At 46.7% G+C, this 16,508-nt stretch overlaps 1 protein-coding gene across 1 annotated transcript; it reads left to right on the top strand.

The window, feature by feature from the left end:
- The first annotated feature begins 1,838 nt into the window (after positions 1–1,838).
- On the top strand, positions 1,839–16,508 carry gas2b (growth arrest-specific 2b). The gene is made up of 8 exons (XM_076021286.1): positions 1,839–1,966; positions 6,414–6,644; positions 7,348–7,457; positions 7,595–7,736; positions 9,170–9,233; positions 10,297–10,771; positions 10,888–10,995; positions 15,681–16,508. Exons 2-8 carry the CDS (start codon positions 6,434–6,436, stop codon positions 15,888–15,890), a joined length of 1,320 nt encoding a protein of 439 aa, XP_075877401.1. The 5' UTR covers positions 1,839–1,966; positions 6,414–6,433; the 3' UTR covers positions 15,891–16,508.

Raw genomic sequence — 16,508 nt, 5'->3', positions numbered from 1 at the left:
CACACACACACAAAGAAAGGCCCATGCGATGTAAACCAGATGAATGTTAACCAGTGTAAATGAGGAGGGAGGGCAGACAAGTCTGGCAGACGTGGTGACATGAGGGACTCGTCCCCCTGGGAGATGAACCAGCAGCCACACCTGGAGACACATGGGAAGCGCTAGCTGGTGAACGTCTTAACCAGCAACCAAACCAGCAAAGAGTGATCGAGACCCAGCCTCTAATTAAAAAAATATCCATACAGTCATCTTTGAAGGATAATAACCATGCAATTTGGGCAGCAGCAAAGTAAAAAAGCGAATAAAATAAAATTAAAATAAGACCAAAGAACAATCCCATTAATTGATCTTTTTTCAGTGCTTTCACGTCAATACAAGATAAATGAACTGTTCACAGTAGCAACAAAGTGGTAAAACAAATAATCATTATTCCTCATATGTTTATAGCACAGGAGCAGCAAACCTGCAACCACTGGTTTTTGCAATCACCTTTTTAGCCACCTCTAGGGGGCAGTAAAGCTGAATGACGATCATCCATCCATCTATCCATCCATCCATTTTCAATCACCCCTTCTCCTGCACCTGGGTCACAATCCCAGCAGTCACATAGTGAAGGCGGGGCTACAACCCGGACAAGCCGGCAACAAAGGGAGACAAACCATTTGCACCTACAGACAGTTTGGAACTGCCAATTAGCCTCGCACACGACTTTGGAATGTGGGAGGAAGCCGAACTAGCTGGAGAGAACACACACACGCACACACACGCACACACACACACACAGGCCCGGGAATTGAACCCACAACCTTTTTTTTCTTATCACTATGATATTTATTCTTTCAAATGTATAACTTAAGGTCAACACAGACTTCAGTTTCATTCAACCATTGGTCCTTTTCTTCTTGACCATCTTCACAGAACTAAACCACACACTGGGAATTGACTATCTCAACATCAGCGCAGGTCAACTGACTGGGTCCAGTGTAGCAGCATCTGAACCAGAACCACATCAGCTCTGTTTGGCCCAGAAACTTTACAGCTGATGGAACACAAACACAGCTTCCAGAGTCAACTGCTCCACAACACAGCAGCACCAGTGTTGTGTAGATTCAGCGCAGCTCCACACATCCACCGCATCAACGCAACAAGAGGGAAACGCTGAACTTACCTGCCGGAAGATGTTGTCGCCGTCACGCTTTACTTCCGTTTCAATTAATCCAAGTTTTGTGGGGTGACGCGACCAGATGACGCCAGTCGCCGCTGGCGTAATGATTAATCGGCTGCAGAAGCGACAGAATCTGGCGAGTTTCAATTATTAAACGGCGTTTCTCGTCAACTACATGACACGCGGGCCTTCACTTCCGGTACGAAGACTGACAGCCCCCCGCGTGACGATTAAGAAAGTTGTTTTTTTTGACCAATCAGATCCCATTGATCCGCTGAAACTTATAAAGGGGAGATAAATATTTATTTGAATTCTTAATCATGTCGTTCTTACATTTTTTTTAAATTTTTTTTTTACGACAGTGTCTGTCAAAAATGATTTTTATCGTTTTAAAAAATAAAATAATAATAATGAATATAGGCCAGAATTGATTGTTATAATCTAAATGGATCTTGTTCTAACCACGCCTCAAAAAATATAAATTATTTTTGACTTAATAATAGCTTAAACAGATCACACAAACTCTTTCTTTCTTTTTTTTAAAAAAAACAAAAAAAAACAACAACAACAAAAAAACATCTTGCCAAGTGAACCCAGAGCCCCGATGATCTCCACCTTGAAAACCGACACCACAAACTTGCAGGCGTGCACAGTTTGTTTTCCAAAGTGGGTGCTCACTCCGCTGTGCTCTCAGAGCGTGGAGAACCTGAGGGCGACCAAACATCTGGCTCGGAGAGAAACAACACGGTCGGCCACACACTTTCATGTAAAAGGAAGGGAATTTCTGGCACAACGTCGTGAGTAAGTGTTTTCCGTCAAGATAAAGGTTACTGTGTGTTGCAGATATGGCAGTTGCAGTCGGGAGAAATGGCACTGATTGCTGATTTTCTTATTGTTAAGTTTTCATTATATGGAAGAAGTGATTTTGATTTCTATTTTGCTTTCTGTTTTATTCCGCAGCCGTCACTGTGTTTTCATTACTTCTATGATTTCAGGTTAATCCTACAGTAATCCTAAAGTATTCCTAACACATAGTATTTTGTTTTTAGCTAGTTTAATAATAATGTAAGAATATTGTTCTGCAGCTTTTTCTGACTAAAAGCAAACTTTTTGGACTTTTGTGTGCTTGAATGGGAGATTAGAACCATCAACAAGCCCCTGAGGAGATCCTATGTATGTTTGACTTTGTCCACATTGAAATATGAATCGAGGCATTTCTTGAACTCCGTAGTCTGCGCTTGGCTAGATTTATGGGTGCGCGAACCTCTACAGCAGAACAAGCATCAGATCTTCCCATCTCGCGTTGATATGAAGCTTATTTAGCCTGGAAGCAGCGAGCAGGAAGCTGTGCAGCTCTTGCTCCTCTGCCATGCAGTGGCATTCATTCATCACGCCAGCTGATCGCTGCCACTGAACGTGCACCCTTAGGAGAAGAGATAAGCACCATTTATATCACATGCATACATGCAGAAGATGGGTGCTCAGTGCAACTGAACAACTGACGGCAGGAGGCAACCTCAAAGTAACTGCTGAAATGCTTAAAAGACCCAAGAAACTGACTGAGACAATCAGTCATTCAGTGACATATCTGCCCCTCCACCCCTTCCACCAACCGCCTAACACAGACACGCGGGCTGCGCCTGTCATGTAAGCAAAGGGGATTCTGTTAACTAGTTGTGAAGTTAGTTGTTTGCCAGGCAGACGCTGTGGTGAGACTGTGGTGTCGGACAGAGCGACGCCGGACCATCAATCACACAACACGCACGCAGGGCATGTTCGGCCCAGATCCGTCATCCCGCGCGCAGATTTCAGGTGGTGGTGGGCGTGTAATTGTAGGAGTGTGTCGCTGCTACCAGTATTCTTGCACGGCTGCAGGGTGTTTGGATTTTTTTTTGGGGGGGGGAACACAATTAATGAGTGTGAAAAACCGCCTGGGCGAAACTTTGGGAACATTAAAGTTTGCCCAGAACAAGTTTTGAGACAGAAACACAAATGCATGCACGGACCTGTGTGTGTGTGTGTGTGTGTGTGTGTGTGTGTGTGTGTGTGTGTGTGTGTGTGTGTTCCAGTGCGGTTTGTGCACAAGCCTCAGCACTGCAGCGCAGCATAAAGGCTCCCAGTGTCTTCAGACGTGGGACCACGGCTGACCTTTTACCTTCCCTTCCCAGCAGAGCCATCCTTGCAGCCGAGGTGTGAATTTTGCACCAGGATGTTTTGTTACTGACACAGGCTCTCATGCCCCGCTGGTCAACCTGTAAACCTGTCACAAACCTGGACGGCAGCCCACTCCACATGTACCTGTCCCACTTCGACAGTAGGCCTCCTTTTTTCACCCGCCACCGTCCCACTTCCAGGAGGGGATTGGCTGACACACATGCCTGGTGCCCTACTTCCCCCTCTGTGTGAGAGGTTTGCGAGCAGGACACTTAAACTTGCAACGGCGATCGGTTGCAGACGCGGCTAATTAATGCAACCATCACAGGTGGTAGGGAAACCTTAAATGAGCTCAAATAGTTGGCTGTGATATGGCACTGATCTGGCTGTGGAACATTTGTTTTCCAGATGTGCCTCCACTGATTCTTATTTATTTATCAAGGTTTGCAAAAAGCCTGTTACAGGTCTGATTTCTTCATTGGTGGCAAGAATTACATGCAGAATTATCCGGTCTAGTCACTATCTACTTGGCAATACTGTGAGTTTTTTTTGTTGTTTTTTTTTGGTTTGGTTTGGTTTTTTTAATGACACACCTCATCAACTTGGTTTACGCCTCCAAAACCGTCGACAGATCAAAGTACATAAAAAAAAAAAAAAAATCAAAAACACTTTCACGACTGCGGGACAAGTCCATTCTTATCCGTCAAATTGCCGCAGATGGTTTTAGTGCTGAATTGAGAACATTGTCACGCTTGTATGTCTGGCTTAACCGGGAGACAATGTCTTTGTAAAACATTAGTTCTATAAAGCACTGTGGAAAATAGATGCGTTGTCTGTAAGGAATAAAAAGCACAGCAACAATATTAGCCCATTAAGTAAATGTAATAAATGTTGCAGGATGGATTACAAAATGTTACAGGTCCAGCGTGTAACATTCAGTCATTCCAGTGGTAAGAGAACTAACCACAAAGATTTCACACCTATGTATTTATCATGCGCAGCGTCATGCCCCTGGCCAGGCTGTCACAGTAATTACAGCTATGAAACAATAAACTGCAATCAGCCTGAATTACCAGGATACAGTTTTCTCTCATCTGCAGATTCCTGACGTCAACACCTGTTTTCTGACGTCCCAATTGATTTCACATCTTCCTATACCAGCTGTGACATCAGGCTAAAATAACCCCAACAGAACCTGAACAGAACCATGTTTTGGGCTACTGTAGACACATGTTAGCACAATATGGCCGCCCCCCGAATGGAAATTTTCTTGATTCGCAACGAAAACACAGCAATAGCTTTATTTTAGTGACTTCTCTATATTCTTGTCTTCTTCCACAAAGCCTTTTCATGTGCATTTTGACGAATATTGTTTTACAAAATATATGGAAATAGACAATTTGAATAAGAAAAAATCTCAAATTCTGCAAAATGAGTTTGTATCCTGTTTGTTTGAAAAACAGATAATGTGCTAAATGTTGCACGGGGTTAAATTTTCCAACTCTGGGATAGTGCGTGTTCAGCTCACGTCACCGATGAGTCCAAGAGATGCATTCCCCATGGTCGAATTCTTCCCGTGCACAGAAGAATAATTACAAGTTAGCCAGTTCACAGTACAATTTGGAATCCTCTCTCTATTTTTCTGCTACTTTTGTTATTATCCATGTAGCCCCAGTCAAAGGGTTCTGTTTGATTTTTTTTTTTCCATTTCTTTTAAGTGAACCTTCAAGTGAACCTTAAAAAAAAAGTATGTGTTTTACAGAAACTCAACTCAAGCCTAAAGAAACATCTGTGCATTCAAAGCTTAAATAGTTATAAAAGCAGGGTTTTAAATTCATTGCTCTTTTGCCACCTCATACTGCATAATTAAACATGAGAACAGGTCTTGCTGGGACACACCGAGCCGTTCTGGCCGGCAGACCCAGTGACACAGAGCCTGTGCTCTTGCCTTGATTCCGGCTGATTAGCAGTGGCTATGGCCGGCGGCTAGAACACGTCCCTGCATGGGGGCTGAGCGCTGGCAAACTGGGACAAATGAGCCATGCAGCGGTACCATAAGAGCAGCTCGGGGGCTCCGTCTTATTAAACCTGCAGTCAGTCAGTTTAATCCTTATGATGGATGATTGTGAGCGCCGTACGGTTATTAGCGCGGGGGCCTGTGCACGACGGGGCTGTTGAACGACTCCCACCGGGTTTTTCTTCACAAAGCAGGAGAACCTTGTGCTGTTCTGACAAAATGTCAGCACACTGTAATTATTTACCAAACTGGTAAAAAAAAAAAAAAAAAGTTGGCGTTACATTACAGTTTTGGTTTGTGTGTTGTCGAACCTGTATGTATGTACATGAAAGGTTGCGCTCAAATCCTTTGCCAAAAAATATGAGGCATCTAACGTCAGTTGTTGTTTTGTTGTGACTCAAACTTGTTACTGCCTATCACATGTCTGCGAGAGACTACAGTGATTTCATAATGGCTAATTCTGCATAAAAGCGCAGCGGAGTTCTGCAGTGGTCAGCACTGTCGCCTCACTGGAAGAAGGTTGTGGGTGGTTGGGGTTTTTTCTATGTGGTCCTGATGAGCTGAAGACTAGTCCAGGTTGCAACCTGACTGCTGGTAGAGACTCCAGTGACCTTTGACCCTGAGTGCAGGATAAGTGCATGAGTAAAGAAAAAGTACTAACTACAGGGATTCAAGGGGAACAATTATCGTGGTTCACTCCAAAGACTGTAAACAAAACTGTAACAAAAAAGTGAACTCATTGTATCTACACCTTGTGAGTTTGTCCCAAGACAAATGAGACAGAAAAGGTAGTGGATAGTGTTGCTTTTAGAATATTAATACAAAGTGAGAGAATATTGTCAGCCAAACTAGTCACACTCTTGACTCATGACTGCTGCCTTACAGTGGAGCTTGTGGAAGGAAGAAAGACAAGATTTCTTTTACATTCTTCATATTTTTTTCCAACCTCTTTCCCAACGACAAAAAAAAACATGGATAGATATTTATCAATGAATTTGATTGAAATTGAAATTTGGTCAATACTTGAAAACTCTCACCCAACCCATATCCATCACCTTCTCGCCCCTCGCTCACCAGAGAGCGGTCCCGGTGGCGTCATGGACACCGAAGAGGAGGCGAGGGCCGCTGACCCGGAGAGTCCGAGGCACGTGACGGGGTTGGGGGTGAACTGTGTGAGCAGCAGGTACAGGCACTCGGGACCGGGACTCGCCAGTCCGCAGGAGTACAGCCAGTGGCTGCCGTTCCGCCACGACGCCAGCCTGCTGCCGATGAAAGAGGACCTGGCTCTGTGGCTCAACAAACTCATGGGTGAGACATTCTTGCCTTGATCCCTCGGGCCAGCGTAGTGTGAGATGTCTGAATGTCATGGACAAAGAAAGACGCAAATACAAGCGTTAAACAAAGAAAAAATTCTGCGAAAATTTGTTTTAAAAAGAAATCAATGGGAGGTCTTTTATCCGGTTGTTGTTGTTTTTTCATCAATCTTAGCAAAAATGATGGTGATGTCATGATCTACATGTCGAGTTGCGTTGTAGAGGAAATTTCTCACTATGATTCCTTGATGCGCCTTCTCATCAGCGGAGCCCTGCGGCTGGGAAGTCGAAAAGAAAGGAGGAGCCGTTGCCATTTAGCTGAATTTTTTTTTCAGAGAGAGAGAGAAAGCAAACATACAGCTGGATGGCAAGAATTCCTGACAGACAGATGTCAGGGAGTGAGAGCGCTCGTAACATATGACAGAAACACCCCTGGCCTGCCAGCTGAAAAAAAAGGGGGCGGGGGAAGCTGCTCTGTCACATATTTATCTTTGGGCGAATCTGAAAACTGTCTGTAGCAGACATAACGACACGCTACAAAGTGCTATGTACAAAAAAACCCAAACAAACCTCAAAATGATAGTCATAAAATACTAATAAGAAGAGCGTGTTCTTTTGCAGAGATCTGGGTGTTGGGGGGGGGGGGTGAGACTAAAGTGACTAAAGCACAGTGAGAGTAATTGTGTGAGTGTTCTCAGGCTCGGACCTTACAGCTGACAGCCTGATGGACAGGCTGGACAACGGCGTCCTCCTCTGCCAGCTGGCGCGGCTGCTGCAGGACGAGATGATCCAGAGCAGCAACGGCAAGGTGCCACCTCTTCGTTTGTCCTTCTGGCTTCTCGAAAACAGCGAGCTCGCTGCACTGACTCGCGTCTGAACTAATATTGTTTCATCTGCGTGCGTGTGTGCGTGTGCACACTGTCCTTTTTCTGACGACGACGGCAGCCCTTCACACGAAGAGTCATCCACTGGCGAGCCGACGCGACTTCGGGTTCCTTCTTCGCTCGCGACAACGCCGCCAACTTCCTGTACTGGTGTCGAAAGAACGCCGTGGACGAGGCTTTTCTCTTCGAGTCGGAGGGTTTAGGTGAGCTGGTGAGCCGCAGGATTCGAACACCTCCCCCACCCCAATAAGTTCTTTCCTCCACTCCTTGGCCACTTCTTCATTGAAGTTTTTCATTCGTTAAAATCTCAGTCAGCTTCACCGACTGGAGGCGGAGACGGGGATATAAATTACAGCGCAGCATCGCGCAACTTATATTTATCTAGTTATTTTAAGCGTACCCACTTTGCAGTGTTGTTGGGATTACTCCATAAAAGTAATGCAACTACTGATTACAGATTACGCCGTAATAAAGTAATCTAATTAAAAACCAACCCAGCTCCGGGAGTTGGTGGTTGTGATGTCAAAATGGGCACTGACTGCTCACCCAGCTGAGTGACAACAGCCATAGCTAAGCTGACGCCCTTGTGGACACATGGTTTTTGACCTCTTCTAAAGAGGCGGAAGCTCCAAGAAGCTGCAGCCAGCGGTACAAGTGAGATGTGGTCATGAGGTCTCGGCTATGCCGGAGCCTTTTCAGACCAGGCATAACATTTCCAAGAAGAAACACCGACCTAATTGACAGAGCTGGAGGAGGCCAGGAGGGAGGAGTGAGTCAACACGTACTTCACGAAATGACAGCGTTGCTGCTGCTAAATGCTAAACGTAGCACAGTCATGCTAATCATAACGACGTGTTCCAGACCTCCTCCTGCTCCGTTTTCCTGCGCAAACACTTTTGCCGCGACACGATGTGCCTGAGGTGCCGATGGCTCGCAGTCAACACAGTTGTTATCAGCAGCCTCCCTTAAGTAGTTTGGCCCGCTGCTGTGGGGCATGTTCAGGCAGGGCGGCAGATGCGTGACAATGCTAATGTGCAGGTTAATCCCCGCTGACAAAAAAAAAGAAAAAGTAGCCCCTCTCAGTGCAGACGGGCCGACTTTCACCTGTTGTAGTGAGCGCAGCAGCTTTTCAAAGGACATCCGTGTCCTTTTCTCCTTCACTGCCTGTAAAGCAGCAGTGATGTCGCGGCGGAGCTCAAACACAGCTCCATAAAAAAGTGTTTTCCGCCTTTGCCTACATTATTACTTTGATTTGTGTTTTCATAACAGCTTTCATGCACACTCAGGTCATTTTTTTTGAACAATTCATAATGTGTGCAGAGATGAATTGCAACTGTATTATAGGCGGTGGATCGAGCGTGTTGATAAGGCTGCAGAGCAGCCCTCATCCTCCCAGCGCCCGCAGGAATTCCCACTCGGCTTCAAAGATAGAGACGGACAAAAGAGTGGGAGCCCTTCCCCTGAACTGTAGCCCGCTCAGATGACAGCTCCCGTTTCCGTCTGACACAGATAGTTTATCTCTGGAAACATCTGTCCTTTCAGATAACTGACCCTCTTGTCTGCTCACTCTGTCCGTCTGTCCCTCTTTGTCATTTTTGTTTTGGTCTCCCTGAAAAAAAAAAAAAAAAAAAAAAAGTCCTCCAGAAGCAGCCGCGGGAGGTGTGCCTCTGCTTGATGGAGCTGGGACGCATCGCTGCCAGGTGAGTCAGGCCAGAGCATGCGCATAAAAATGACCTTAAAGGAATATTTCAGGGTAAAAAATGGAAACATCACCCACTTGTAGGCCACCACTTCTGTTGACAGAGGCTCTATTATTTCCTAATCCATGAAACTAAGAGGAAAATAATATCCCCCAATGGGAACCTGTGGATTCAAACATCCAACGAAATGTAGCGGCCATGCTGCTGGTGTGGAGTGGGATGGCGCAGTGGTCCCACAGGACTGGAGAGGAGCATTAACACCACACATCAATAGCCAACATAGCTACTGTAGACTTGGGAATAAGAGCTGCATGCAACACTGTGCGCAAAAGGACCAGTAAAAATGCAACACTGGTGCGATGGCTACCTCAGGAACAGAGACGCACTCGCTGCAAAAGCAATTTGGTTATCATGGCTGCAATGTGCACGCTCTCTTGAACAAAACTGGACTTAAGGTTACAGTACAAGTGGCGTAGAAAACGTGGAGTTAATGTCAACTGGACCCCTGAGTCCACAAGAAACTTGGGTGACACCACTCGAGCAGCATGAGAACAGGCTTTTGTTCTGATGTTTGCTTTTAGACATTGGAAATAAAAACTGAAGAGGTTTGATTGAAATCATTGATTCACTGATTGAAAGACTGACAAAATAAAATTAGGTGAATGTTTGATTGTATATATTGTATATATGTAAGTAAGCATATATATTCATAGCTATAAATGCACTCATATATTATTTACACATACATATAAATGTGTATATATAGAAATTTACACACATACACATATGTATATATTGTTGTGTTCTATTGTTGATGTTTGGAGATAATTGAACAAATCAGTCAGCAGCTATTTTTCTTTCTTTTTTTTTCTTTTTTTTTACAATATAAAGATTTTTTTTTTTTTTTTTTTTGAAGCACACATGTAGTGAGAATTCAATCACTCTTTCCTCTGTCAAAGAGCTTTTAACTGAGCCGCTTTCTGTGACGAAGGTCACTCCTCCCCAGCAGTTGTGTATGTGAATGTGCATTAAAACCTTGTTTGTCTTTCTTTCTCCTCCCCAGGTGCGGAGTGGAACCTCCAGGCCTGGTGAAGCTGGAGAGGGAGATCGAGAGGGAGGAGGCGGGCTCCTCTCTCTCCCCGTCGCTCCACGTGCCCTTCACCTTTTTCCCCTGTCCCCCTGTCCCCCGCCCCTCCCCTCCCCCCTCACCTGCGACGCCCCCCTCCCCTCCCTGCCCGGCCGAGCCCCCGGTCGCCCCCTGCGCCACTGATCTTCCATTAGCCACAACAAACGCAGCGCCGGCGTGTCCACCCCCTCCTCAGTCCCCGGCCTGCAGCCCCTGTACGAGCTCCGCCGCAACACAAACACCTTTGTTGTCTCCGCCCTGTGCCGCTCACGCGCCTGACAAAGGCTCCCCTGCCGCACCGGCGAAGCGCGCCGCCGCCGCAGCAGCAGCGCCACCTGCCGCACTCCCCAGTCCTCGTCGCAAGTCCACGCCCAAAAGAAGCGCGGGCGCCGGCAACGTTTTGGATGAGATTGTATGAATTTGAATTTGCACCTTTCCCCCCTGTAGTTAGTTTCTAAAGAATTCTGTTTGAGCCTGCACCTCTTTGACTGTTTCTCAATGTGGCTCTCGCTGTCTCACCCAACTTAGGTGAAGAACATTGTCGAAAACCCTCCCTGCAGCTGTCCAGTCAGGTTCCTTGTCGAGAAGCAACCGAAAGGCAGCTACCGTGTTGGCGACAAAGTTCTTTACATACGTGTAAGTATATAAGTCTGCACTTTCCTTAAAGAGGCGATCTTACATTAAACTCCAAAAATACTTCCACCGTTTGATTGAAACCTGACCTTTAGAAGCAGGGGGGTCAGTTTGTGTTGCATTTAACAATATTATTTTAGTATCGCATTTGTATATTTCCCATCCGGTACCCCCAACAACGTTTGTGTAGTTCTAAGGGCAAACAAAAATGTGTATAGTTCTGCAACATGCCAGTTGGGGGCGCTGTGAGAATGGCAAGGCAGATGCCATTCTTGACACACGTCCAATAACTATAAATATGGCCTTGAGACATTAATCTTAAGGGAGAAAGACGACTACTACATTATTCCACTGTGAATGGAATAATAATAACAACAAAAGGACACTGCAAATCCTGATTTATCAAATGTGAATTTTGCGTCAAGCAGAAGCAACACTTGCAGCACATCAGACCGCGGGGCTTACAAGTCTCTGAGATGGAGACACAGGTGTTGCTCCACCACCACCACCACCACCGCCGCCGCCGCCACTGTGCGCCTCCATACAAAGGCTCCAGCTCTGGCCTTCTGGGAGGCAAGGTTGCCTGGCAACCGATGGTCAGGATAAGGACTGAGGCTGACAATGATTTTATTCAGTGCACAGACCTTCAGCAAAGAGTTCAAACCTGAGGGAACAACTAACACGCCTCTTTCGCTTCAAATGGCAGCCCACCTGGGAGCGCACGGACGTGGGAAGGCTTTTTTCTTCCTTCTCTTTTTTTTTCCTGACCACCTTCGTACAAGCCGCCGTCAACGCATGAACGCAACATCGTCGGTGTGGGTTTAACGCGTCCTTTAATCTCGCTAACAACGCCTTTTTTCCTTGAAATACACTCTGCATATATTTTTTTTCTTTTTTTTTTGAAGAAATGAATCTGCAACACAAAAAACACTTTCGTGAAGGTGAAACAGTCAAAAAGGAAACACCGACGCAGCTCAGCCGTGCGACCAGGAGTCGTTGCTGTGTGTTCGCTGTGTGTTCGCTCAGCGACCACTGTGTGTTGTTCCTCACCTGCCGGGCCACATACCTCTCGCTGCCCCCGGTAAGAGTTACTGCCGCCTTTCAAGCCGCCGCCAACACCTGTTTCACCGCGGCAGGCGTGACTCAAAACCAAAGAGCGCGTGCTTTCAAGGCGCCGTTAAAAGAAATTAACGATAATACACGCCGACGACGAGCGCGTGTTTGTTCGGGGGAGAAGAACAAAGCGCAGTAAGAATCCTTCTTCATCCCTCATTCTGATATTTTCCTCTCGAAGCGTTTCTGTTTTCCGTCGTCGTCGTCGTCATCGTCGTCGTCGCTTTGACGCCTGCGACGTCTCGACCGCTGACCTTTTCGTTCCTCCTACCCGGCCTGCGGCCTTTTGCACGGGCCGTGTTTACCGTGCCGACCTCACGTGCACAGGCGCGTGGCTCCTCTCCCTGACGAGCGCCTCGCATCTCAGCTGTTTGAATAGAGCCCATCGACCCCGACTCCATCCATTACCTTTGTGTGCGTGCGTGTGTGTGTGTGTGTGTATTTGTGTCGGGGGGCAACGACCCTCAATTACCGTGTGCCACGATAACCTGCGAGCGGCTCCTAGGAGAGCTGCTTTTTTTATTTATTTATTTTTTATTTAAAGAGCAGATCCTATTGATTAGTGGGACAGAGTCATTAGCCGGGGGTTTAATCAGACAGCTTGTTAATGAGCGGCTGAGCATGATAAACCCTCCTCCTCTCCCCCCACCCACCAACACACACACCCTGACTACCTCCCCACCCTCTCTGCACCTTCTGGAGGCTATTCACTCACCGCAGGCCCGGAGTGCTCTGCCATTCTTTGGTGTTAAAAGACTCGGACATTCCTTTTTTTCACCCTGCCTCTCTCTCTGCCCAATTAAGGCTCTCCTGCAGCTCCGTAGCAGGAACAGATATACTGCGTGTACGAGTGTGTAAATGGACAAAAAAAGAGGAAGAAAGACATTCAGCAACATCACACCAGCATCCAGTTCTTTATGATGCCGTGGCTGCGTGACAAGAAAAAGGAGTCCTTTGATTCTATCCCACGCCCCCCCCACCCCCGCAGAGCGAAGCAAAGCCAAACCGAGGCTGCCGTTTGTTATTTCCTGCTTTTTCATCAGGCGACGCCCTTTCTCCTCGTTCTCCGTCCTCAAGTCCCCTTGAGTGAGACATCAACCCGATAGAAACCCGACGGTCTTTGTCTCGATGTGACTCTGACCTTGTTCTTCACGGTCGGGGAGGCAAGCGCAGGTGCATATTTTCTCTCCGAGATTGTACACATTTGATCATAGAGCCAAGAAAAAACAAAAACAACAACAACTCACAACTCTGAAATAATTACGAAACCTAAATTTCAATCCAAAGCAGTCAAGCTAGCGGCTTTGCGGAAAACAGGCCGCCATCTTGCTCAGGTGTGAACGTCAAAAGTTGTTGCATGAAACAAGCTAGGTACAGTTAGCTGATGTTGCATCTTTTCAAATTCAGATTGGGCAGCGAAAGTCGGGTAAAACCTAAAAACCTGCCGTCGTTAAAATGGTTAGAGCGCCTCCCAAGACTCCCCGGGCAAGATGAATCTCGCGCATCCGCACAATCGCCCCTCCCTCCATTAACCACGTCTGAAATTTACCTTCGCAGACATCACCCAAGGATGTGGATGCGGCTAAAGCCTGCCTCCTACTGGTGGCTGCCGGTTAGACCGGTCTCTCTTTCCTTGACTACGCTCATGCATCTTTCAGCAGGAGAGGAGAAAGGAAATCAATGGAGCTGCCAGGGAGGACACTGGGGAATCCAGAGCCTGGTTTATGGGCTGCAGACGTAGCACACTTTGTATGGAGTCTGTGGCGGGGGAGGGGAAGTTGTAAACACACACACGCACACGCACACGCACACGCACACGCACACGCACACACGCGCACACACACACACACACACACACACACACACACACACACACACACACACACACACAGGAGCCAAGCAGAGGAATATCACCAAGTAGCAAGATATGAAATACAGCAAAAAAGAAGAAACCAAACAAAAACCTAAAGGTCCATTTTCATGGGTATTTTCAGGACTATGTAACTATGTTTGACAGCACAGAGTGCAGCGCAGCAGCTTTGCATGGTTCATAACCCCACATCTAAAAGAACCCAACAGATAACCCCACCCCCCCTAAAAAAAAAAAGTAAAAAAAAAACCAAACAAATAAAAAGCTGCATGTCTATTCCTTTGCGTACAGCCTCATACCAAAAATGCTCAGTTTTTAGTGTCCTGCTAAAATCCAAGCTAGGCTGTTTGAAAGAAGATTATAGACAAAGGCCTGGAGCCCACACCTGACTGGTGGGTTGGCAGAGGTACCTGTGCCCCTTTGTGACATCACAATAGGACAACTTAAAGTGTACACATTATTTGTGGAGAACGACGTCATAGGTGGTGAACTTAGCATAACAAGGCGCCTTTTAGAACTCGAGGCAGGCAGCGTAGGTGGTGGGAAGAGAATTTAAAAAGAAAAAAATGTTCATGGGATTGTTAACATTACGTTTCTATTAAACATGAGCTCAGGCCATCGGTCACAATAACGTGTGACAGGAGTGTGTTATATTAGAGATGTCAGTACGTGACCCCCGGTCAACCTCAACATTTTAATCTGCGGCCCGACAGCTGAGACGCAGCTCGTCTGGGCTCGTGGGCCCGTGTCGCTTTCCTGTGCGTGTGTGCATCTGCACCCTTACTATTGATTTGACACACACACACGCACACACACACACATACACACACTGGAGCGAGAGGAAGGGATCTGCATGTATTATCACATCCTTAATAGCAGCGTAATGAAGGGCTTATTGCTGATAAGGTAAGAGGGGGCGTGTCGGTGCCAGCAGAACAACTCATGTTTATTCTCTCGCTTTTTTTTCTTTGCTCGGCCTCATGGGAGTCTTGGTGTCTACTGGGAGTTGAGGGGTCTTTGCTGATCTCATCTTAATGTCTCCTTTAATTTTCTGTCCTCTCAGGCTCTTTGCTGCTGTTGTTGCCGTGGCAGCAGCAGCAGCAGCAGCAGCAGCAGCAGGGCTCAGTTCTCTGGATGACGGTCGTACTCGTGTAGGAATATGTTGATTCTGACCTCCTGGAAGCCTCTGCAAATAGCTGCGCTGCGTTCCTGCCATTGGGGGTGTGGGGGAGGGGGAGAGAGAGAGAGAGAGAGAGAAATACTGCTTATGGAGACGCTTTATGTTGCAGACCTTCGTACGCGAGCCTTTGTGCGTCACACTGCAACGGGGGCGTGTGCGCGCGCACGCATGTCCATATGTGGATTTGTGCTGCGCGCGCGTGTGTGCTCAGCTGGCGCGCCACGAGGTGTTGTTTCATTTGGTTTAATGAGATTTTGACAAAGCTTTTCAAGTGCTCATTTGCCTTTCATCGCCAGATCCGGGAAGCTGGTGAATATTAGATTGGTTGCCCGCGTGCGTGCGCGTGCATAGAAAGTGATTGCTTTTCATATAATTAAAAAAAAAAAAAAAAAAAATCATACGCAAACCTGACGACATATGAGGCCAAGGGGAAGAAAATAGTTTAGTGTTTTCCTTTTAATTCCCCCACCTTCTCTCCTTGACTGTCTCCTGCTGCTGCTCTCTTCCTTTTATTTTTTTCTGCAGATGCTAAACGAGCGTCATGTGATGGTGCGTGTTGGCGGAGGCTGGGAGACCTTTTCAAGCTACCTGCAGAAGCACGACCCCTGCCGAGGGGGCGGACCCGCCGGCAGGCCGGAGGTCTGCAGGGACAAAGCCAAGCCGAGCCAAGCTTGGAGCGGCTCACCTGACGGCTACATGGTGGTCGGGGCCCATTACCGTGCTGCCAAGAAGTAGCCTAGCACGACCATAAGAAGAAAAACTATAGGCTTCTTTCGCCTGAGCCGTTTCGCCGAATACGAACAAACTAAAATTCGCGGTTATTTATTGACCACGAGTCGATAAGAGCCTCTGTTGCCGGGATGTTCCGACAGAAAGTCCCGACAGTCCCGAACGGTTCTTCCTTCTGTGACACAGTGTTCGCAATGATGAGTCACTCTCGCTGAGTCTTCTTGGTGTAAAAGACTTCCTGTTTTCTAAGTAGTCATGACTATGACAGATAAATATCTGAGTTTTACGGTAAAACACAGTTCTGGTTTAAGGGATCATGAGAAGAGTTTTGTTTGTTTATTTGTTTAAACACTGTTGACCATAAAGTTGTAATAAAAGGAGTTTTTACCTGTTTCACAGCGCCGTGCTGTTTTGATTGGTTCCACCTGCTGGGACACGCGGTGTCCTTCATCAGTGCACCTGGACGAAGTGATTACTGATCCATTTGGAAGAAACATTTCCAACTTCATGGGCAACAGTGTTCACATGCTGTTCGTTGTACAACAATTTATCATGATGAAAACAAAGACAAAGAAATAGGTATTTTTTTAACGTTATAAATGTTGTGATGCCTTGATTTTACGA

The sequence above is a fragment of the Nelusetta ayraudi genome, unplaced genomic scaffold, assembly GCF_046127955.1.
Source record: "Nelusetta ayraudi isolate G7.1 ecotype Tasmania unplaced genomic scaffold, CSIRO-AGI_Nayr_v1 ptg000002l, whole genome shotgun sequence".
Lineage (NCBI taxonomy): Eukaryota > Metazoa > Chordata > Actinopteri > Tetraodontiformes > Monacanthidae > Nelusetta > Nelusetta ayraudi.
The sequence above is the reverse complement of the archived record's forward strand: the minus strand, read 5'-3'. Positions and strand labels throughout refer to the sequence as shown.

What these genes read in the sequence shown, in the direction of transcription:
- gas2b (XM_076021286.1), top strand. Translation starts at nt 6,434, where the DNA reads ATGGACACCGAAGAGGAGGCGAGGGCCGCTGACCCGGAGAGTCCGAGG. An exon ending in TCCAGAGCAGCAACGGCAAG is followed by an intron (nt 7,458 to 7,594) that starts GTGCCACCTCTT and finishes CGACGACGGCAG; the next exon opens with CCCTTCACACGAAGAGTCAT. An exon ending in GCAACGTTTTGGATGAGATT is followed by an intron (nt 10,772 to 10,887) that starts GTATGAATTTGA and finishes CACCCAACTTAG; the next exon opens with GTGAAGAACATTGTCGAAAA.